The sequence below is a fragment of the Lutzomyia longipalpis genome, chromosome 3 (assembly GCF_024334085.1).
Source record: "Lutzomyia longipalpis isolate SR_M1_2022 chromosome 3, ASM2433408v1".
NCBI classification, from domain to species: Eukaryota; Metazoa; Arthropoda; class Insecta; order Diptera; family Psychodidae; genus Lutzomyia; species Lutzomyia longipalpis.
Genome location: NC_074709.1, coordinates 18049609 through 18070972, shown reverse-complemented (window position 1 = coordinate 18070972; position 21364 = coordinate 18049609). Strand labels below are relative to the sequence as shown.

The window sequence follows — 21364 nt, the reverse complement described above, 5'->3', positions numbered from 1 at the left end:
TGATTTTAAACTTGAAAGAATTTGATTCTTTGTGTGTAAAAACATTAGTTAATTTTTTACATTTAGATCATATACTTCGTCTTACAACACTTTGTGGGAACCTATAAAGAGTTTGTTACCTTTTTACGTTTTGATCATATACTTCGTTTTACAACACTTTATGGGAACCTATAAGGTTTGTTACTTTTTTACATTTTGGTCATATACTTCGTCGGACATCACTTTGTGGGAACCTATAAAGGGGTTTTTTACTTTTTTACATTTTGATCATAAACTTCGTCGTACAACACTTAATTTTTTTTTTAAATGTTTTTCTACACGTTCCACACTCACACCACCACAAAACGCAGAGTGAGGCGAAGATATTTTTCCTTATGCCATCTCGTAATAAAATCTTAAACGTTAAATGTTTCATGTTTTAAAAGAAATGTTTCATGTTTCTACATTCGATTTTGGAACTTTCAAACAATTTGAATCCAACGATTTCGACATCCAACGACCTTCTTTTCGAACATCTAAAAAAGTAATTTTCAATCCCAAATAAAAGAAAACTAATAAATTAATGGATATAATTTATATTTATTTATTTTCTCTCATTTATACACAATATTCGTAATTCACTCGTTCATATTATTTTTTTTTTCTTGCCTCTCTGAGAAATGGGAAAGAAGCTTTGCGTGCACAATTTCTTCTCTCTCTTTCTATTTTCTGTAAAAATATCTCCACATAAAACTGTTTTCTGTATTTTCTTCTTTTTTTCTAGAGGGATCAATAAATTGTAATTTTCTTTTTTACTAAATAATAAAAATACTATTAAAATGGGATTTAGGGTGTTGTGGGGAATTTTATTCTGTGTTGAGCAGGAGCATATTTCCAAAATAAATTATCCTCAATTTTCTCTCTCCTTTCCTTTCTTTTTTTTATCAACTATGTACACACCTTGGGGAAAGATTCGCAATCTCATTGTTCGAGACACAACACAACAGACATTCTGGACTGCAAAGAGAGGATACTTAATGTGGAATTTCGTTTTTGTTTTTGGGGGAGGGATTCAAAAGGAAGAACTTACATCTATTAGTTCAGCTGAATTCCCGCGTATGCCGCCTCCAGGCCTGTTTCGGAACTCTCCAACTTATTCCGGATGTGCGCCATTGTGTTCTGGTAGTGCACCTCAATTTGCTTAGTTTCCTCGGATTGCTCCAAATTCGGCAGCTCCTCGTTGATCTTTGCAATGAGCTGATTGAGTATGGGCACCGTAATACCCGAATGGCCGGCCTCAAAGTAGAAAATGTAGTGATTCAGGAGTTCAACGTACAGCTGCACCTGAACCCCCTGATCTAGGCACTGCGATGCAATCCGTGCCCCCTTCTTCAGACACTCCAGCGTCCTCTTTTCATCGTGCATCTCCCCACCATTCTGCTTGCCGCTCCAGAATAAACTGGCGCACGTCACAACGGCACGGCACTGATCGGGCTTCTTGAGAAGCTTCGATGCCGCCAGGGCACAATTTGTTCGCAATGGCTCCGCATTCTCTTCACTGAAGCACGTCATTTGCTCATATGTGGCCATTATGAGCGTTATAGCGGCCAATTGGGCCTTTGAATCACTAATCTCATCTTCATACAGCGAAAATGCCCTCGTCATGAAGTCATAGGCCACGGATTCGTGATTCGTATAGCCAATCTGTCCAACACAGAGAGCTCCCTGAAGGTACAGCCTTAGTGCCAATTCGGGCAATTCCGACTTGGCCAGCACTGTGATTGTCCCATGGCAGAATTGAAGGATCTTCTGGCACTTTTTGTCCCACATCTCATCCTCATCGCTGATACTCTTGTACTTGTGAGCGAGTTGGAAGGCCTGAAAGACAATAGGTGGGAGAACGTGCTTTATCCTGGATGCCCCACCTTGACCAAAATGCTTCCTGGCTGTCTGGAGGATTTTGTACTGTGTATCTGGATCATCGGACTTGAGGAGGTGCACAAATCTCGCCACAATCCCCTGTTCCTCGGCAAAATCCTCCGCATCGGGTTTTGTAGCAGGTTGATCTTCCTGATCTGTAATCAATGGTCCCAACATAGTGAGCACACTGTCTGCCTGTTCCGCCGTCGGGATGAGTGTCTCATTGTCCAGAATGTTGAGAACAATGTACAGGGCGAGAGATTTTCGGGAGTTGTAGTCAAACTTCTCAAGAAGTGGCGCAAAGAACTTCAGCTGTAGGATTGTGAGGACACTGTAAAAGTCCACGCACATCCTTAAGAGACGTGATAGCTCCTGATTGACCGTCAACGTGTGCGGGATACTTGTCATGTTGAGACGCTCGAGGATGTGATTTGTCGTCTCAAGAACTTTATCCACGTAGTCAATGCGATCACCATAGACCTTCTGGGCGAGACTTATTAGTGCCACTTGGAGGGAAACTGTATCCTCCAGCGGCATATCCGTGCGAACTTGCACAATGTTCGCAATTTGGATGCTAAACACCTCAAAGAGTTGAACTTCAGCCGTGAGATCGCCTTCTGTTGCGACTCCTTCACTCTCCATACCCTTCCCATTGCGCTGATTGTACGCCGCTAAGCGATCAATTAAGGATATTATGATGTTCTTTACATTGACGCCTGTAAGAATTAATAAAAAGAATGCCGTTGAATGATTTCTTAAAGATAAATCTTGTTTTAGTTTAAAAAGTATGAGGGAAAACCGTTAAGGATCGAATAACATCGAAAACATCGACTAGAAATCGATTTGACAGTTTGGAACATTCAATGTCAGCTTCAGGTTTATTGTGATGGGAAAAAAAGAAGCGTAAGAGTTGGTTTAAACGTTCTTAAAGCAAGGAAAACATAAATTGTGTAGACGAATAGGGGCTTAAGAAAGCCAGTGAAATTAAGAAACGAAACAAGCTGAAAAATCTTTGAAAATAGTCTTTATAACCTCAATATATATAAATTGGCACATTTCATAGGCACGTAGCATTCAAGTCGTGATCACTGGAAGGTTTCCAATATCGACTGGAAAAACAGTCTGGAAGTCATCACTAAATGTCATTGATGAAATTTGACAGATCGAAAAGAGATTTCAGTGAGGAGGGACACGCGAATATTTGCGCTGCCGAAAGTAATAAACAATAAAGAAAAATTTGCTCCTAGAGCCGGAAAATCACATTTTCTCCCTTTCAGTGACAAAATCTCATCTTTTAGTTGTGAAAAGTCACAGTTAAAATAAAGCATCATCCCCAAAAATACGGAAAGAGTCCTTCAAAGCCGATAAATATGCAAAAGAGAGCTATTCACAGTATGAGGAGTGAGTCCCTAAAGAGGTAACGAAATTTAATTTTTAAATTGTCATACGGCATTGTCAAAGACTGACGAAAAGTCTTGTAATTTCCCGGAAAAGCGCTGAGAAATACACGAATTTTCATATTTTATGTAAAATCGGGTGCAAACTTCTTTGATTTTTTTCTTAATTTCTAGTTATTCTAGAAAATTCCTTTCTGTCATATATCCAAAACATATTGATATAAATGTATGTAGAATTTTAAATGAATTTCAACAAGTGATCATATCCAAGGCTTTCGGAAAACCTCCCAGAGTGTAAACAGATAATATTGTGAAGTCATCGGTAGGCAGAGTGAATTTATCAACTTGTCTTATCACCCGCAGCAAAAAACTATACAAATTCCACAAATAGCACAATGGGAAGCATCAAACTCCCCATAATGGTGTGCATTATAGCCAAGGAGATGCAAGAATCAGGGCAATATGGGCAAAAATCAGGTCTCACGCAATGGTTATGCAACATACCTGGCTGTAGTTGAGCGCATGACTTGAGGAAGGGATCAAGTGTTTGTAGATGAAATTCATCCGGGAACACCTGAATGATGCACTCCATTAGATATTCCTGCGCAATGGCATCCCGACAGCTCACAACCTGCTCTAGAATTCCCGGAAGGATTAGCCGCTGATACGTATCCAATGTAGCTGCCTCCAGCTGTGACAACCGCACAAGATTCGTCCCCACGAGAATCTTCAATTCTTCACGTTCCTTCTCCCGCCTCTGCTTCTCACTCGAATGCCCCTGATGCTGCATACGTACCCAGAGTTTGTTCATTTCAGCAAAATTCATCAGGACAAAGTCTATGGAATCGTACACTGTGCCATCGCTATCCTCAGTGGATGTCAGTGTATCCGGGAGAATGTTTCGCGTGCACTGGAGTAGGTAGTTGCGCAGGAAGAGGCCACGCAGGGGATTCTGTACACCACGGCACATCTCAACCAAATCCTTGAGGATACTACGCTTCAGTGAGGCATTTGTCTTAATATAGACAAGGCCCACAATTATAAGGAGATACAGCCGGGGTACAATATTGCCAGCGTACTGTACCAACTCATAGAGATCCGGAACACGACGCCCCTTTTGGAATTCATCAAAGAGATAGAGCTCCAGATGTCGCAGTTCATCCGTTATTGCCATGTCTGATTGTATTTTCGAAGAGAAAGAAAGAAATGGATGTGATTAGCAAGGTGGCGGATTTCCGGACAGTGTTTTAGGTATTTCCCATAATACGAAACTTCCGTGAAAATTTCAATGAAATTTTCAATATAATTGGATTTTTTAGGGATATTTTCGTAATCTCTTGATTTCTAAAAAATCTAGGCTTATTTAAATTTTAAATCTGTGTAAAGAGTAGGAAACATTTAAAAAAAATTTGATAGCAAATAGTATGAAATATAATATTCAAAGTATTATAGGGTAGGCTGGTAGGCAGATCATCTAATAAGAAATGTATTTAGTCATACATTAATTGTTCCTAGAGTTAGGGTAAAAGGAGTTAAGACCTATAAGACCTACAAGTCCTATTGATTGTTTAGAGAGAAAATTTCCAACATGCTCAAAGTTTCAATGAAATTTATCATCAAAGGGACACTCACAGAGTTCATAGTAGCTCTTTGGGGAGAGCAATGACGTCCGGAGTTCACCTAGCATCGTCGAGGCGCACTTTAGAGCATCCATGAGACGTTGCTTGTCGAGGTTACATTTCATCTGGAATGCTTGACTCTGTACCGTCTGAATGGCATCCCCGAGAAGCTTTTCCTGTTCATCCATGGCCGAATTGACTGGAGTCTGGGGCTGTAATGACATCATAACCTCAATTAGGCGCTAAATTTTCACTCCAAAAAAACATCTTTTGTATGCTACAAAATTTGCAATTTGGCAATATAAATTAATATCCGGTCGCGATGTTATGCAAAAAGCATAGAGAAGTGAAGCACAAAAAAAGGAAGAGAAAAATCGAGAAAATCGACCATTTGTTGGGTCTTCCGTAGACCACCCGATGAATTGTAGGACGGAGAACTCCACGGATACATTGTTCTACCGCACAAACACCGTATCGCAGTGTGAACTGTTGAATGAGATTAATGACCGTGCACTTACCATAATATTTATCAGTGAAATTTCCTGATAAAAGCCAGCAAAAATGTTAATCAAAATCGATTCTTGACATTCAGTGACGAATTTATTCTTTCGAAAAACGACTGCGCGCAATTATGCCCGAAGTGTCCACGATGTCCAATGGCCCGCGGATTTTTGGTTGTCCTCCCCTGCTTCAATTGAAAACAATTGCGTATTTTTCGGGTTTTTTTTTATGGAGTTACGTGGATTTTGGGAATAAATTTAAATTTTTTAATAAGTAGTTTTATAATTAAAATGGCCAAGACGCCTACAAGGCACAATTCATCGGTGGATTCTCTCAATCTCTGTAAGTATTTGGACTAGGTTTAGTAAACAGGGAGGTATAACCTCTCTTGTAGTGTGAAAGAATATTTCATGAAAATTAAAAATTTCATGAAATTTTGTGAAACTTTCATATTTGGTTTAAAATATAGAAATAAAAACATAGAAAATAAAACATAGATACTAAACTAACCTAAAATATATATTTTTTAAATGAATTTGAATACCCTTTTCAAGCCTTTAAATCTCCAAAATCACCATCACAGGACGGATCTCCACTGACAAAACGCCTAATTGTGATCCTTCAGAATTTAACTACAAACTATGCATCATGGCGGGTTTATCATCGAAAAGGAATAAATATTTGCCGAGCTATTGAAACGGCAAAATGCAAAGCTCTTGAGAAACAATTACAATTTCCCGATGATTTGGTGCCATTTTGTAAGGAGTTAGAAAGTCTCCTGAAGTCCTTAGAAGATATTGTTGAAAATACTCGTGGTGTGGTGAAACAAATCTCAGCCTTAGTGAAACTAGATAGGGACGCCAATGCAGTTCTAAAAAGTTGGAATAGTAGAAAGTCAGAGAAGTTTGCCGAAGAAGTTTTGAGGGCTTTTGAGGAGGAATTCCGAATAAAGAAACTCGTCAAACGTGAGTGTTTACTTGAAAAATAAATAATATTTTATTAATTTAATTTATTTCCGAAGAAAACATCGCCTTCGCTCTGAGTCATGCAGAGTTAGTTCACATGTCCTGTGTCTGGGAGTACCAGTTCTATGTAAATGCCGACATTGCCATGGGATTCGCCATAATTGAAGCAGAAATGAGATGACATCTTTTACGTAAAATAATATTTTTTTATTTACAATCTCTTAGCGCTATGTTTATCAGAATTGATAATAAATTATCACATCATCAATAGACTTGTATTAATAAGTATACATAAGTTGTGGGCTGATAATGAGTTTACGGACCAGGTCATTCTTCTTTGCTGTTACGCGTAAATAAATTGAACTTTTTAGCGGATGAGGTGAGATACTTGAGAAGAAGAGGTGCAAACAAGTGACAACCATTGTGTGGAGGATATGAACGGTTTTGCTGAGATTTTCTTTGTTGTGCAATCGAGGTAAATTCTAAGAAATATAGCCTGATAAAAAAAATATAACGACTCCATGAGTAAGAATGGCGGAAATGATAAAGATGCTACCATGCTTAGAAGAATTCATATTGCCAGTCTAATTGGTCTCCTTGTGAAAATTAAATAATAAAACTTATCATTCAACAGTTTCTTTTTTTATTATGAGTAAGGAAATCTTGCAAAAGATAACCTGTCTAATTATTATATTTCACCTGTAACAGGTGGTTTAAATTCTAATTACTCTGCGGAATGTGTTAAAGTTTAGTCTTTGTTGTAAAATCGCGAAATATACGATTTCGTTGAAATAATTAGGTTATAAATTAGGATATTTTTACAATTTGAAGGAATCTGAAAGGTATTCTTGCTTTCAACGTGTTCTGTTCTATTTATAAATTCATAGAATTCCAGCTAATTTTTTTATGTTTCTTTCATTCGTATTTCATCGACAGTCTTCGTGTAAAAATCAGATTCAATCAAAATCTAATGTTTTTGTGGTTTGAAAAGAAGGAAAAAAATTAATTTGCTTAATTAATGTGCTTTTTTCTTTGCCTAAATCAGTCCTTAAAGTACAATATTAAGTTTCATAGACTAGTTAATCAATTTAATCAACTAAAAGAGGTCCTTCAGCTGAATAAAATTAGTTTAACTAAAAACAAACAACTTAAAGCCGTCCGCCATTGCTGTTCATAACCTACAAGATTCAATTCAAAACAAAACATTCCCCAGCCAATGCAAATTACAAATTATTTAGAGGACTCGTTAGCAACTTGTTGATTTAGTGCCAGAGGCACTAATTTGTACGTTATTGCACTGAGCCTCCTTAGCCATAAGTCACCGTCGATGGTTATCACTGTCACCTCACTTATTTTTTTTTCTCCCGCGATTAAGTCTTTAAAAAATACAAACGAAAGAGCTAAGTACTTGTATTGATGAGCTTTAAACGTACAAGAGCGTTTCTTTTGGTCTATAAATAGGAAGGGATCAGCACCGCTGAGACAATTAAGTAGTAAAGTTATTATTTATATGGCCATTAAAGCGCACTCTAGAGTCCGTGCGGCGTAAAAAGTCCATACTGAGACACCATGTTACCACCCTCGTATCGGCACCGTGGATCTAATCACTTGCTGTACAACACGGTGTTTCTCTCCCAAATTATAACCACAGAGATGGATGGGGACGGATTTTCAAGGCACAATTTTTTGTTATATGAGTTTTCTTGCGTGTCCCACGGGTAGCTATTTGGTGTCCACACACTCCCGCCATGCGTTCCTGCCACCAGAGGGCATTAATCACCGCGTGACTGAGTCCGTTGCTGATGCTGACGGTATGGTAATGGCCACCTCTTGGTTTGCAGACGTCGATGCAACCGGAGGCGTGGTGCTGTTCACTTCTGGTGTGCTGGGACGTTCGGTCTGCGTTAGGGTCTGCGTGGTTTGTGGCGGATGCAGGAATACAGCAGGTGTCAGCTTGATGGCATCATCGTAGCTTGGCGGTGCAATGGCCACTGTGTCGTAGTCTGGTGGCTTCTCGCGTCGATTCTCATCCGAGACGCCTCCGATGACGTGTACGGAGGGATCTGGTGAGTGCTGTAAGAGAGAAAAGAAGACATAGGTCCTGTCAGTTGGCTGCGAGGGAGATAATTCCAGTTCACGGTAGTTTCTCACGTCATCCGCTGTGCGTGGTGGTGTATGGAGCCAGCAGCACATGGCTGTACATATTAGCAGGGCACCAGCTGTTGAAATACAAGACAAACCATTTAATTACTTCCTGACACAGTGTTCTCGCCCCACCACCCGAAAGAAATGAAACACTCCGTCTCATCCACAAAAGTCTAATTTCGCGCAATAGTTTCCCGATTGATTCTCCACTTTTTTTTTCCTGGGATCATAAAACTCTTTCCGTCTTTCAAATTTTACGACGTGATTTTATATCCTGGCAATCCACTTTGCCCATCCCTAAGAAATTTTATGATGGCACAGAGATAGAAAAGGTGAGCGCTTCACCCAATTGGGAAGTTCCCACTGATTTGGTTTCTACTCTTAATCAAACCACGTGCTGTAAATCATTGATAGTGGCAAAATCTAGTACCTGATTGATAGCACATTTCGACGCAGTAAGATTGTGTTGTTTTGATACCCTAAATCTCTTATTGTTTCCGTTTTCTATCCAGTTCTCGAACAAAAATAAAGCTTTTTTTTTTATAAAGATTTTCATTGAGAGGGAAATTGCTATATCTTTGGAACTTAACTGATCTTCAGAGATTCTTAATTATGTATTTACGTTAAGAACTAAAATTCAAAATGGCGATGTTTTGTGTTTTAGTCTAAATTTAAAAGAAGATTCCACATTAGGGTTAATTCGGTCATAAATCTATCCTTTTTTTGTTTTCTCAAAAATAAAAAAATTATAGGATTTAAAGGAAAAAAAAAACAGAGATTTACTTTTCCAAAAACGTTGTGAAACTTCCTAAAAATATTTCTTTTATAATAATTACTAAAGAAAGAAATAAACTATCAAAATCTTGAAATATTATTCACAGAATTCCAAAACTCTTGAAACTATTAAATTGTAAGAAATGAAGCGATTTTTATCAGAATCAACCCCATTTTTAAAACATATTCTAACAGGTTTCGAATCAAAGTTTAATTAACAAAAAGCAATTCTGATAAAATTCTAAGCAGTTTTTATAATTACTTCAACAGTGAAAAATATCCTTAAATCCTAAAATAATCCAAATCGGGTATTTTATTGTTAACTTCACAAAAAAAAGGAAAAATACTTATAAAGTTTATATTACCACCAGACTAAATTATATTTTAAAAAAAAACTACTGGAAAGATAAAAAAATATTTCTTTTGCTTCAAATTAAAAACTCAAAATGGTTTTTGCCTTAATATCGAGGACTTGCTAATTGATTTTGGTGACAAAATATGTCCCTATATGTGACATTATTTATAAAAATAACATGCAAAATTATTCATTGTTTGCACATGTGACAGTTTCATCCACGTGCAATAATATTGGTCATGAAAACAGTGGAGTTTGTTGAATGCTTGTAGCACAATATTTCTGTTCCCATGTCACGATTTCATCGCACAAGTGATAATGTCCGCTAAATTGTTATCACGGTGGGAAAATTTAATATATGTATTTTTTACGCGGACAGCTTTTCTAAATTTCAATTTACACATTAAATTACAGAAAAAAATCTGCTGCTGTCACAGCTAAAAAGTCAACGTAGAGATTTTTAGTACGTACGTACGTAAATCCAAGTCGGAAAATACTATTGTAGGAAAAAAATTTCATAACTCTTACGCAAATTTGCAATTACCCACTCAATTATCGTGACTATTTACAAAAGCAGCCGCACACAGTGGACAAATCCCAATTTCGCTAAATGAGCCCATAAAATTTGTGATATCGGAAAAGGTAACACAAAATGGAGCAATGCGCGAATGGACGGAATGCTTTAATGTTTAGGGTATGAGACTAACTTGTTTAAATAAATATTTACCTATGATACAAGCTACGCCGAGATATCTGATGGGGTCTGAGTAATTTTCTGCGAGTCCCAGCCAATTTGCCAAAGCTCCAAAGCAAAGGAGGATCATCCCATAGCGGTATGGCCTCTGTGTCCGGCGAGACTCCTCCAGCGTCATGACTGCAAAATGATGAAATTCAATAAAGAATCAGGTGAGAACTAGTATAAATGTTTTGGGGGACACGTAAAGGGGAATTTATTTGGTGGAAAATTATGTTTTTACTTTCCTTTAGTTAAGTGTTTTAAATTTAAACTTTAACTAAATTTTAACACTTACAATAAAATTTGAAACTTGTTCTTCTAAACTAAAAAGAACTAGGTGAAGAAATATTTGTGAACTTATACAAAAAAATGTACAAAATTGAAAGAAATCAATTTGTAAATACATTCTAAGGTTAGTTTAGTACGTTTAGTTTAATTTTTATTCCAAATCGTTCTATTGCCAAGCTAAAGAAGTGTTCTAAGCATATTTTATAAGAGATTGTAGATATTTGTATTTTTTTTTCTTCAATAAGACGGCTTGAGCTGTCAGAGTTATAGAATTTTTCATAGCCAACTTTCCAAAAAAAAAAATGTAAATGACAAATAAAAGAAAAAAATAACAAGATTTTTATTAGAATAGGGATCTTTGCTGAAAATTACTTAATACTTATTACTAAAAACTTATTACTTAAAATACCATAATGATGTATGACTAGAATTTAATTAAATTTTTGTTAAACTATCTCTTAATTAATTTTTAAACTATTTGTAAGTAGGTACCTACTTCAAAGAATTTTTGAAATTCTCGCTTCAGTTATGTGAGCATAGAACAAAGTATAAGTAAAACTAATTCATAAAAAATAAAAAAATAAATAAAGAATTCTTATAATAAAATACATTAAGAATAGCCAGCTAAATTCCCCCTGCATGTGAGACAAACTTGCTAAATATTATCATTTGCATGTCTACGCATTTTTTAAAAAGTATTTTTCAAGAATAAGCTTGTAAGTGCAAATATCCTTTTAATTTGTGAAATAAAGATTAAATAATGGTGCTAAAAATGCGCGATGGTGCTTAAGTACGAGCTTAGCTTGTAGCCTATGCAAAAGGCCACGCAGCTACCTGAGTGACGACATGTGAAGTAACAGTGTTCTGCTGACCATTCCCAATAATTACCTGAAATATTATCGTTTCTCGTACGAATACCTCTCGTCCACATGATGGCGTGCTTTGGATACAAATGACTTCAAATTAAGGGGGTCACCCAGGGAGGGTGATAAATGATTTTATTCCACCGCAATTATCTTGTACAGAGAACCCCCTTTTGTAGAGTTTGGCGGTGGGTGGAAGGGGATAGTTTAAGTGTCCGTGGCAATGAGTCCGGAAGTTTTGTGGCACACACGCAAAAAAAATGAAAGAATTCCAAAAGGCACAAATAGAAAAACTTTCCACCCTATGCACTCTATGCAAAACTTTCTTTTTTTTTTTTAAACGAGAAGAATAATCACGTTCCCGCAAATTAGTGGCAGAGTGATAAAATAGAATTGTCTACTTGAGAAAAAAATTCTGGGGTTCTATCGCACACTCATTCCTTTTCCACTAAATTTCACAATCCGGCAGAACTTTATTCATAAAAAAAAATGAACTCGTCTCTCCAGCGTGTGATTTCTGACTAAGGCTGAACGACTGACTAATTTGTTGAACTGAGAATTTTTACCGAAATGTCTGTGACTCTTATGCTCGTGCCTCTACCTATCTCACTCGCTCACCTTGCCTCTCGCTCTTAGTGTGTGAAATTGGAGGTGATGGAGAAAAGTGCTTATTACTGCTTTAATGTATATATTAAGAAGCGTTGGTGGTGGGGAAGGTAACGCCACACTCCAACCACCTCCCATATCTCCACCGACGTGTGTTTATCTATATGAGGGACATGTGTTTTATATAAATTGCACCTGACCAAAAATGTTCATGTCCCGCCGGCCGGTGAGAGGCTTTATTGCAATTTTTTTTTCAACACGTACCAAAATCGACAGACAAAACAACAATAGCACGTGGTTGGGTGGATTGTGTCTGGGGTAAAGGGAATTGCTATGTATGTATGTTGTACAGTACATACTATATATCAAAAGAGAACATACTACATCCGGTATATCTATATATAGAACAACTGTCTGATGAATTAGACATAAAAGGATGAATAGAGAGCAGAAGGGAAAATTTAGCAATAGTTCAGTGATTTCATGTAAATTAGCAAGATAGAGAAAATAAAAGACTGACTTTTGGCACATTGATGGGTATTTTTTCTTAAACTTGTGTAGATTGCCGTTAGAGGTTATTGACTATGAACGAAGATTTATTCATTGAAGATCATCAAGAAGAATTTAGATTTTTGTTCAATTCCAATGTAAAGAATTGATTAAATTAGTTTGTTTTAAATAAATTTTTAAATTAATGTTTAAAGCTTTTAAGAGAATTAAACTTATACGTTTCACTCACTCAAAACTAAGGTACCTACATCTAAGCAAAAGCTTTAATTTTTTGGTAGTGATGATCAAGATAACATGAAACATTTTTTGGAAACTAAAATGTTCCATGTTTGACCACATAATATAAGAAATAGTTTTTAAAACACATAGAATATCTTTACATTAATTACCATAAATCAACTCACAGATTTAAATAATTAAATGATTGGAAAAGTGAAGAAGAATGTTTTTGGTAATTTAAATCTATTAGTTCTAGTTTTATCCGAACCGGCTAATTTCCTCATTTATCTTCAGCATTTTTTTGGTTTCGCATTTTATTTAAAAAAAAACATAACTTTGATTTTTTTTAATTCTATCTACTATTCTCACTAGAATTTTAAGTAAACGACAATAACAAAAAATATTGTTTTTAATAGTTTTTTTCTGATTTTTTTTAGACAATACATCTCTGTATAAAAAACATCTATACAAAATTATACGAAATGAAAAAGAAAATAAATTTTACTTTAAAATTAAAAGAGAAGCCATACGGGATCGTCGTGTAAAGGATATTGCACCCATAAAATAAGTTACGAAAAAAAGAAGAATGCCAACATTTCTTGTGTCTGTAAAAAATTGTCCATAGGTATATAAAATGTCTGTATAAATATTTAAGCAATAATTTCGCAAAATAACTGATGAATAACAATACTTAAAAGAATGATTCATCTAAACTAGGTTCAAGTATGTGGAAAGGAAAAAAGTTTTCACTAATTCCTTCGTTTTCTTTTATCAACAAGTTGAAGAGGAAGCGACGTTTTTTTTTTTGAAAAACTTCTTCAGTCTAGACAAATTATCAATTTGAAAATAATCATTAGTGCGAATATTAGAACAAGATAGTTTTAGATAACAATCGTATTATATATATACGTTATGCCGTGTTTGTTGAATTTGAAATAAAATCAGTTAAGTGCATATGTTGCAAGAAAAATAATAATATTTAAGTTCTTTCGAACGTGATCAATTTATATGAATTATTAAATTTAAAAACATAGAATATGTTTTTTATTCTAATCTTAAAGAATAACAAGATATAATTTTGTTTATCCCACCCCTAATTATTAAGAAGTATTTAAAGTTTTAAGAGACCTTAATTGGATTGCCTTATAAATAAGCCTATAGTGGATGAAGGGTTAGACAAACAAATTTTTAATATTTATGAAATTACACATTGATAATATTTTTTAATTTATTGCGAAAAAAAATAATCAAAAACTATTATTATAGCAATTTTCTAATTCAATAAATTCAAATAAATAATTTTTGCATGTGCCTGTATATGCGGAAATCAAATAATCAAACATTTTAATCATAAACATACAGTCGTGCTCTCGTGGTAGGACCGTCGTCAAAATGACTTCTCCGCGGTAAAACGGCTTCAGAATGAGGAACTTTGCCTTCGCAGTGGGACAATTAGTATCCTACCTTTCCAATAGTACTAATTGTCCCACTGCGAAGGCAAAATACTTCATTCTGAAGCCGTTTTACCGCGGAGAAGTCATTTTGACGACGGTCCTACCACGAGAGCACGACTGTATAGACATTTAAAATATTATGCAAACTATGATAACTTTATTAGTGATTTTAGTGGCATTTTGCTTATCTACCAATTTGTTTGCAATGTATATGTATGTATTTGGTGATATGGATGTAGTATATTATTAATACGACAGGATATATTGCCTAAGCAAATTCAAACATAAACCGAATGTTGTCTTCCGCGTTGTCTCTGCCAAAGAACCTAATTAAACCCCCTTAATGGGTTTCCTTTTGTTCGTGTCGTTAAGCACACTGTTGCGATTTGGGGGAGCACTCAATGGGCTTCATGAGAAAATTCTATATACAGATAATCACATCGTCCACTGCGTGAGCCCAAAAGCATGTTTATTGATGGTGCCCACGTTTAATGGTGGAACATCTCTCTGGCAATGTTAAAATTCGTTTACCTGTTTTTGCCTCTGTTCTATGTGTTCCAATTCTCTTTCCTTTTTTCGGGGGAGCACAATGGGGAAGCAATAATGGGATAAATACAGGTGATAATTTCTATTATTACATTTCAACACATTTGTTCGTTTTCCTTTTTTTCGCGCACATTTTAGTTTGAATTTGGGTCGGTAATGCTCTTTTCTCCATACCATTTCCACCATTCATTTTAATGATACTTATTTTCTCTCTTTCCCGTATTATGCCACGTGCAATGGTACAGAGATGCCCTCACACTTCCTTCCGGGGGCTGTATCTGGTGCAATATTTGGACAAAGTTCGTGAAACTTAATGGTTTTGTCTGGTGTGGAATATTTAAATATATTTTCTTCCAAGGCTTCTCTCAATTAGACGTCTCTTTTGCGCAAATGTTTGTTTTCTTTCTTGCGAGAATTCGCCACGTTGTATATTTTCGTGCATTTGTTTGCCTCAATAATGCCGGAGGGGTTTCCAAATAATGCGAATGACGCATTTTTTCTCATCTTATCTCCGAAAGTTTTTTCTGTTTATTCATCGCGGAAAAAAATAATAAAGTACACACTATATAAAGAGTAGTAGGAAGGAATGATGATGTGACACGTTATGTGAGATAAAACCGGAAGGTTCTGAATCAAATTTCACTTTTGTCATCTGATTCAGAAGGATGAATTTTCCCAGGTGGTTAGTTTGAAAGTTCGTGATTTTTTTATTGTAATGTTTCAAAATTTTTAACGATATTTTTGTAAATAGCGAGGTTATAAAGGGTCACATAAGGTTCAAATTAAATCTTTACCAGGCATCTCCACTTAACTTTTTGAAAAAATTGGAATAGATTGCAGTGGAGACGCCTGGTACTCACCTGGCGCCTCCTCTTTATATAAGAAAAAGATTTTAAGGGTAAAAAAAATATACAATTCTATTACAATTATCAAAAAAAAAAAGAAGGAAATAATGTATGATGTCTTAATATGGAGGCGCCTGGTTGTTCCTTGCGCTTTTTGATGAAAAATAGCACAAATTGATACAAATTAAGACAAATATTATAAACAAATATCTTATTTTCAAGCATAAATCATAACCGTCATGTTTCACAGCAATCGACAGGTGTTCCTCTTTAATCAACCTGGTACGACAATGTTATAGTTTTTAATAGTTATACCTAATTGGATAACAATTCCAGTAATCGCTGGACAAATTGGCCTATTTAGTTCCACCACCCGCCCACGATTCTAACATAAATTTCCTCGATGCTACAGGGTAGTGAATTATTGGAAATTTCTTGTTGTTGTCCCCATATCGTCTAATCAGCAACATAATGAACTGACACCATTAAGAATTATATCGCCATCAATAGGCCTCAAATGATGGCACTAAAATCTCCCAGTTGACCACCCCTCCCACACGTTCTCTCGCAATATCTATAATAACCAAATATCTATATAATAAAGAAAGGCCTGTTTGTTGGTAATCGTCGTTCCGACTTTTCTATACAAATCCACACCGTTTATCCGATCGCGATGAAATTTGGTACAGAGGCTCCTTATAACAGGCGGTTTCAGATGGCCGTATTCATTTTCCCCCCAAAGCCCCCCTTCAGGTAGCCCCCATAGAGATTTCATGCAGTTTTTGCGAATTTTTGAATTTGGCGCCTAATGTGTTGTATGAAATTGATTTCTTCTCTTTCCGAAATTTTTCTCCGGGATTTATAAGTGGCCTCAATTAAACCATCACAATTTTCTTTCCTCTAAAATTTGCGCGAAGCGCAACAAATCCCCGCGAAGCGGGGCGAGGTAAATTGGAGCGAAGCGACAATTTACCTCGTAGGCAATAATTGTTACTCCTAACATTGTGCTCGCGGTAGAACGAGGTGAGAAAAAGTTGGTGTGCTCGCGAAGAAGATTCTCTTGTTGGCATTATTATTTATTTATTCTGTGAGTGGGGAGATACACAAGATGCCACGATAGGTGACACCATTGATAACAACACAATAACAATATTACATTTAAGTCATTTTGCCGGCAAACAGAGCCACAGACGCACTACATCAAGAGATAAAGCATCATTTTATTTGCAATAATCAAGGGTGTGGAACGAATGTCTTTCTCCGTGCAGTTCTTTATATTTATTTCCGGGAGCTTTGACTGTCTTCTGGTGCCATCCAACATACAGTGATTGCCTCGAAGGACGATTCGGTTGTCTTTTTTATTGGAATTCAGTAAACCATGTGGAAGAAGTAGCACCAGAGACGATGGACATTTTGGCAAATATTTGGGGAATTACATCTTCGTGTGCGAAGTGGAGTGGATTGAGTTGAAGTGACAAAGAAAATCTCTTCATTCGCATACAGTCTGTTTAATAGGGGTGTTATATATGTGGGGGAAATTACCTTTAAGTTGTTTTAATATGTTCAACAAATTATTAAAAATTTTATAGAGAAATGAGGAGTATTTCAGTAAAATTTAGGCTGTTCTGTTCAGGTTTCCCTCACAATCAGGTGTTTTAAAAATATAAAAAAGGGGGTTTAAAATGTTAGAATAAACATTAGGGGAGACCGGGGTAAAAATAGTCATTTTGGAATTTTCAAATGCCAATTTCTCCCAAAATATAAATCGGAAAAATCGGAAAAAATTAGGGTGCAAAGCCCTACCAACCCATAATTTTTGACAGTAATTTTGAGGTTATCCGATCAGTACTTTAGGAGTTAAAAATAAAAATTGATTTTTGGCCCATTTCCCAAACTTTTGCGTATTGAGAAAAACGCGTTTTCCGAAGTTTTCCTTCAGCAATTTTCCAATCTGATAATTTTTCTCACTAGCTGGATTAGTGCAGAAAATGTTGCCAAGGTGTATTCTTCAATAACTTTTAATGATTTTTCTCTACAATTTTTTGAATCAAAACATACCCCTTGGGGTAGATCTAGTCATCCCATGTAAATCATATGGGAGATCGAAATTTTTGGCATATTTTCTATTCATTTGTTGCAAAATGGCGTGTTTGAGAAAATCGCAAAATTCTCTGTTTTAGTGCGTATAAAAGTGAAATTCCTTGTCGCGGATCAAAAGGTGAGAAGTTTAGCTATCAACTACTATCAATCTCTCAGGTGGAAAATCATTGGAAATGTCGGAAAATTCCACCGACTTTATTTAGCCAACTGGTGACTATATTTACCCGTCCCGTTTAAAAAAAGTCAGAAGCGGAAGGGTTTAGGAAAAGCTCGAAAACTCATATTTCCCGTGGAGATAGAGAAAAGTGGTCTGAGACAAAGTTGTAGGCCAGGAAATTTCCTATAAGAATGACCTATCGAGGAAATTTTCTTGCCCTTGGGGAATCCTGCAGATAAGGATTTACGCAAATTGACTATTTTTACCCCGGTCTCCCCTAATTGGTAAAAAAAAACTTAAGACGTAAAAATAAATGTTAAAAGGTAGAAAAATACCGTCAAACGTTAGGAAAAAACGATAAACGGCGGAAAAGAAACGTCAAATATTAAAATAAACGCTATATGATAGAAAAGAACGTCTAACGTTAGAATAAACGTAAAAAGTAAAAAAACGAACGTTAAAAAATTTAAAAAAAAGTCAATAGAATGAAACGTTCGAGAAAACACGTCAAACGTTAGAATTGCAAGTTTTGATATATTTTTTTTTAATAAATCTAAGCTTTTGTACTCCTTAATTGATTTTTAAGTCCATTTTAACATCCGAATGTGTGTAAAAAAATCTTTAAACATATCTCAGTGAATTCCTGGGCTAAGGCCCTGACTATACAATTTTTTTTAGCCGTTTAAAATAATAATCGAATTGATTTTTTTTAAAAAGAGGTAAAGATTGAAAGCAAATAGTGGGAATGTGTTAAGAACGCAATTCTGCGCTCTCTTAGAAAATTCTAACGTAAAGCAAACAAATAAAATTTCACTTTCATCCCATAATTTGTGAGGTAGACTGTGAGATTTGGGTTCCTCTTTGGGTTTCTCTAATATACTCACTGTCTCACATGTGCCGGATATATCCCTGCGGAGAAATATTTTCCTTTCACTGAAGAATCTTGCATATAACGTTTGATACACCACACAATCACTACTCTGAATCCCTATGCGATCACTGATATCATCTATTTTAGCACACACTTGCTAATGATGTGGGGATTATCGTTTCTTTTTGAGAATTCAGTGCAAATTTTCACATAATACGTGCAATGTTGCTCGTTGGAGCTACTGGAGTGATATGAGGTGGGTCTGCTTAGAACACCTCCAGGGGATCATCACAGCAAATTAGCCTGCATGTCTTTTTAATCTCACACTCAAATGTTTGTTGTTTTCCACAGTCACACTACGAATAGATTGTGGATATTTTATGACTTTCTTGTTTGTTACGCGGGGCAAATGATGACGATTTGTATGAAATTCTTATAATGCGCACGGATGAGATGGGGAGAGTCACGCAGAAAGAAGAATACAAGATTACGGAAGGTATTAAGACAAATAATCTCGTGAATGAATTAGAGTTTTATAAATCTTTCGTATTATTCAACCCATGATAGCGTCTTGCCGGTATTTTTCCCGGCGTTGCAGACTCTCCTGCTGTACCCTCCTAGATGCTAAGTCACGGGGTGGATGATGGAAACTTTGCCGAATGCTCGATTTTTTTCAGAATTAGCCATGTTGAGAGTACATTTGGCAAAGAATGATTGATTCCTTTTCAAAGTCAACCAAAAACCTTATAAAGAATTCCTTTTTACAATGAGCTTTCGACTTTAAAGAGACCTTCATCAGTGTTTCAGTGTAGAGAAAATGTTTTCCCATTATATATATCTGAAATTTATAATTTTCTCAAAAATAGATTCCATCATAAAAACCAAACTAATATTCTTGCAACGCATATTCTAAATTTAGCATATACTTCAAACACAATATAAAAAACAAACAAATATTCTCCGAAGAAAATTTACATTTCTTAATACAATTCAAATAACTTCTGATCGTCGTAGCACGTGTGGCTGATTATAGTTTCTACTTTAAAATGACCATTCCGGTTTATTTTATTTATTTGCCATCGAGACGTCACAACGAGGAACATTAATTAAAACGACTAATTATAGTACCTAACTTCACACACTTAGCATAGATGTTGCGAGTTGAAGTTTAAGGAAAATTTCCAGCACAAAAAATTCCACGACACCCTTCTCCAAAAAAAAAAAAAACGAAGAAAACTGCAACGCAACATGAAGCTCAACAAACATAAATTCGTGTTTTTTCTTCACCATAAAGAGTTATGTTTTGCTGTAATTTGTATTCTTGTCCATTATTACTCACACACTCCTCAATCATAATTTGCACATAAATCGTGTTGGGTGAAAAAAAAATAAGATGTAAGTTTAAGGTGTTTTCACGGGAACGAGCTCGATGATAAAGTGCAGTTTATTTGTGCCACACGTTTTGAGACATTTCAAGATCGTTCCCTGTTTTGCGCTTTATTGAGTCGTCAAGGCACGAGCGCACCAGGTGTGTTGTACACAGAGAGGGTGGGTGGGTGGTATTAAATTGTAGGTGGAGAGAGGACTTACACGGTGGTGGTCCATAGCTAAAAGAAGCTCGTTCAGGAATCGGTATCATCAACATTTTTCCTCCAGCTTTTCCTCCAATCAACACTTTGAGGAGAGAAAAAAAAACAACCAACAAGAAAAAGAAAATTCCCTTTAGCTTCAACGTGGCTGATTTCATGTGAACAAGAAACTACAAAGATCTACCCGGTTGAGCGGCTACGGCTCAAGTGTGCGACTTCTGTCTCACGAGATGTCTTCCATGTGATATTTTTTTTATCGTCTCCTTGACCGAAAGTAGGTGAACTTATAAATTTTTCTCAATCATAGCGCAAAAGACATATACGGCACACAGCACGTGGATGGTGAGGAAGGAGCAATTTGTACCCAATGGGGAAAGGCAATGGGAAGATACACAAGAGAAAAGCTTCCGTGTTTGGATGGAAAATGAGCTCATACGAGATAAGAAGTAGGTTCCATGCTCCAACACAGAATCAATGATTCAACTTACTACATTCACCTCCAAGCACTCTTTCCTTCCGCCATGGACTAAATTACCTTTTTTCCAACGCTTTTCTACAATTTGGAATTGCCTGAAATGCAAGCTTTTTTTTTGCCCGCCAAAAGCTTACAGAGTGCAATTTGCATAATTCCAGGCGATAGTACACGGTTTCCCGGCTGGACCAGCTAAAAATTAATTAAATGCATTCGTTCTTTTCTTTTATGTTATGTACATTTTAGCAGAGAAAGAAATGTGAATTACAATTCCGGAGTTTCTGGAGGTATAGAAGCTACGCGGTCGTAAATCTGGGAAATATGCAGATTTGTACGAAAGATAAATATTAATGAATGTTATTCTATGTTTAAGATATAAAGGAAGATAAAATTAAATTTCTGTGACCCGGAAGAATTTTGAAAGATATATAATTTGCATTAAGACCATAATAT

General features: G+C 36.0%; 5 protein-coding genes across 8 annotated transcripts in view; 3 read left to right on the top strand and 2 right to left on the bottom strand.

The window, feature by feature from the left end:
* Window positions 1-21364, top strand: part of LOC129792365 (transient receptor potential cation channel subfamily A member 1) — a 1125827-nt gene that overhangs the window by 916274 nt on the left and 188189 nt on the right. The gene's annotated exons all lie outside the window — the stretch shown is intronic.
* Window positions 1-21364, top strand: part of LOC129792430 (PIH1 domain-containing protein 2) — a 927269-nt gene that overhangs the window by 717716 nt on the left and 188189 nt on the right. The gene's annotated exons all lie outside the window — the stretch shown is intronic.
* On the bottom strand, window positions 560-5553 carry LOC129792375 (vacuolar protein sorting-associated protein 35). 2 transcript variants are annotated; one of them, XM_055831375.1, is made up of 5 exons: window positions 5434-5553; window positions 4929-5127; window positions 3801-4472; window positions 1070-2615; window positions 560-996 (listed from the first exon to the last, which is right to left on the bottom strand). In XM_055831375.1, exons 1-4 carry the CDS (start codon window positions 5434-5436, stop codon window positions 1075-1077), a joined length of 2415 nt encoding a protein of 804 aa, XP_055687350.1. In that variant the 5' UTR covers window positions 5437-5553; the 3' UTR covers window positions 560-996; window positions 1070-1074. The 2 variants fall into 2 exon arrangements, with proteins under 2 accessions (XP_055687350.1, XP_055687349.1); XM_055831374.1 differs by lacking the exon at window positions 5434-5553 and adding an exon at window positions 5304-5429.
* On the top strand, window positions 5581-6649 carry LOC129792459 (uncharacterized). The gene is made up of 3 exons (XM_055831527.1): window positions 5581-5758; window positions 5971-6381; window positions 6438-6649. Exons 1-3 carry the CDS (start codon window positions 5707-5709, stop codon window positions 6560-6562), a joined length of 588 nt encoding a protein of 195 aa, XP_055687502.1. The 5' UTR covers window positions 5581-5706; the 3' UTR covers window positions 6563-6649.
* Window positions 6567-19110, bottom strand: LOC129792455 (uncharacterized). Of its 3 annotated transcripts, none has more exons than XM_055831523.1 (4): window positions 18864-19110; window positions 10383-10529; window positions 8533-8600; window positions 6567-8454 (listed from the first exon to the last, which is right to left on the bottom strand). In XM_055831523.1, exons 2-4 carry the CDS (start codon window positions 10525-10527, stop codon window positions 8158-8160), a joined length of 510 nt encoding a protein of 169 aa, XP_055687498.1. In that variant the 5' UTR covers window positions 10528-10529; window positions 18864-19110; the 3' UTR covers window positions 6567-8157. The 3 variants fall into 3 exon arrangements, with proteins under 3 accessions (XP_055687498.1, XP_055687497.1, XP_055687496.1); XM_055831522.1 differs by lacking the exon at window positions 18864-19110 and adding an exon at window positions 11568-12608; XM_055831521.1 differs by lacking the exon at window positions 18864-19110 and adding an exon at window positions 11568-12627 and having other exon boundaries at window positions 6567-8600.

Excerpts from the sequence above, each read along its gene's own strand:
- LOC129792375 (XM_055831374.1), bottom strand. The coding sequence starts at position 5,366 with ATGTATCCGTGGAGTTCTCCGTCCTACAATTCATCGGGTGGTCTACGG. Across the intron at positions 5,128-5,303 it reads TACGGAAGACCCAACAAATG|CCCCAGACTCCAGTCAATTC; the intron begins GTCGATTTTCTC and ends ATGTCATTACAG. Across the intron at positions 2,616-3,800 it reads ATGCGCTCAACTACAGCCAG|GCGTCAATGTAAAGAACATC; the intron begins GTATGTTGCATA and ends TAATTCTTACAG.
- LOC129792459 (XM_055831527.1), top strand. The coding sequence starts at position 5,707 with ATGGCCAAGACGCCTACAAGGCACAATTCATCGGTGGATTCTCTCAAT. Across the intron at positions 5,759-5,970 it reads GGTGGATTCTCTCAATCTCT|CCTTTAAATCTCCAAAATCA; the intron begins GTAAGTATTTGG and ends ACCCTTTTCAAG. Across the intron at positions 6,382-6,437 it reads AATAAAGAAACTCGTCAAAC|AAAACATCGCCTTCGCTCTG; the intron begins GTGAGTGTTTAC and ends TTATTTCCGAAG.
- LOC129792455 (XM_055831521.1), bottom strand. The coding sequence starts at position 11,610 with ATGTGGACGAGAGGTATTCGTACGAGAAACGATAATATTTCAG. Across the intron at positions 10,530-11,567 it reads GAGAAACGATAATATTTCAG|TCATGACGCTGGAGGAGTCT; the intron begins GTAATTATTGGG and ends ATCATTTTGCAG. Across the intron at positions 8,601-10,382 it reads CGGCGTAGCTTGTATCATAG|CTGGTGCCCTGCTAATATGT; the intron begins GTAAATATTTAT and ends GTATTTCAACAG.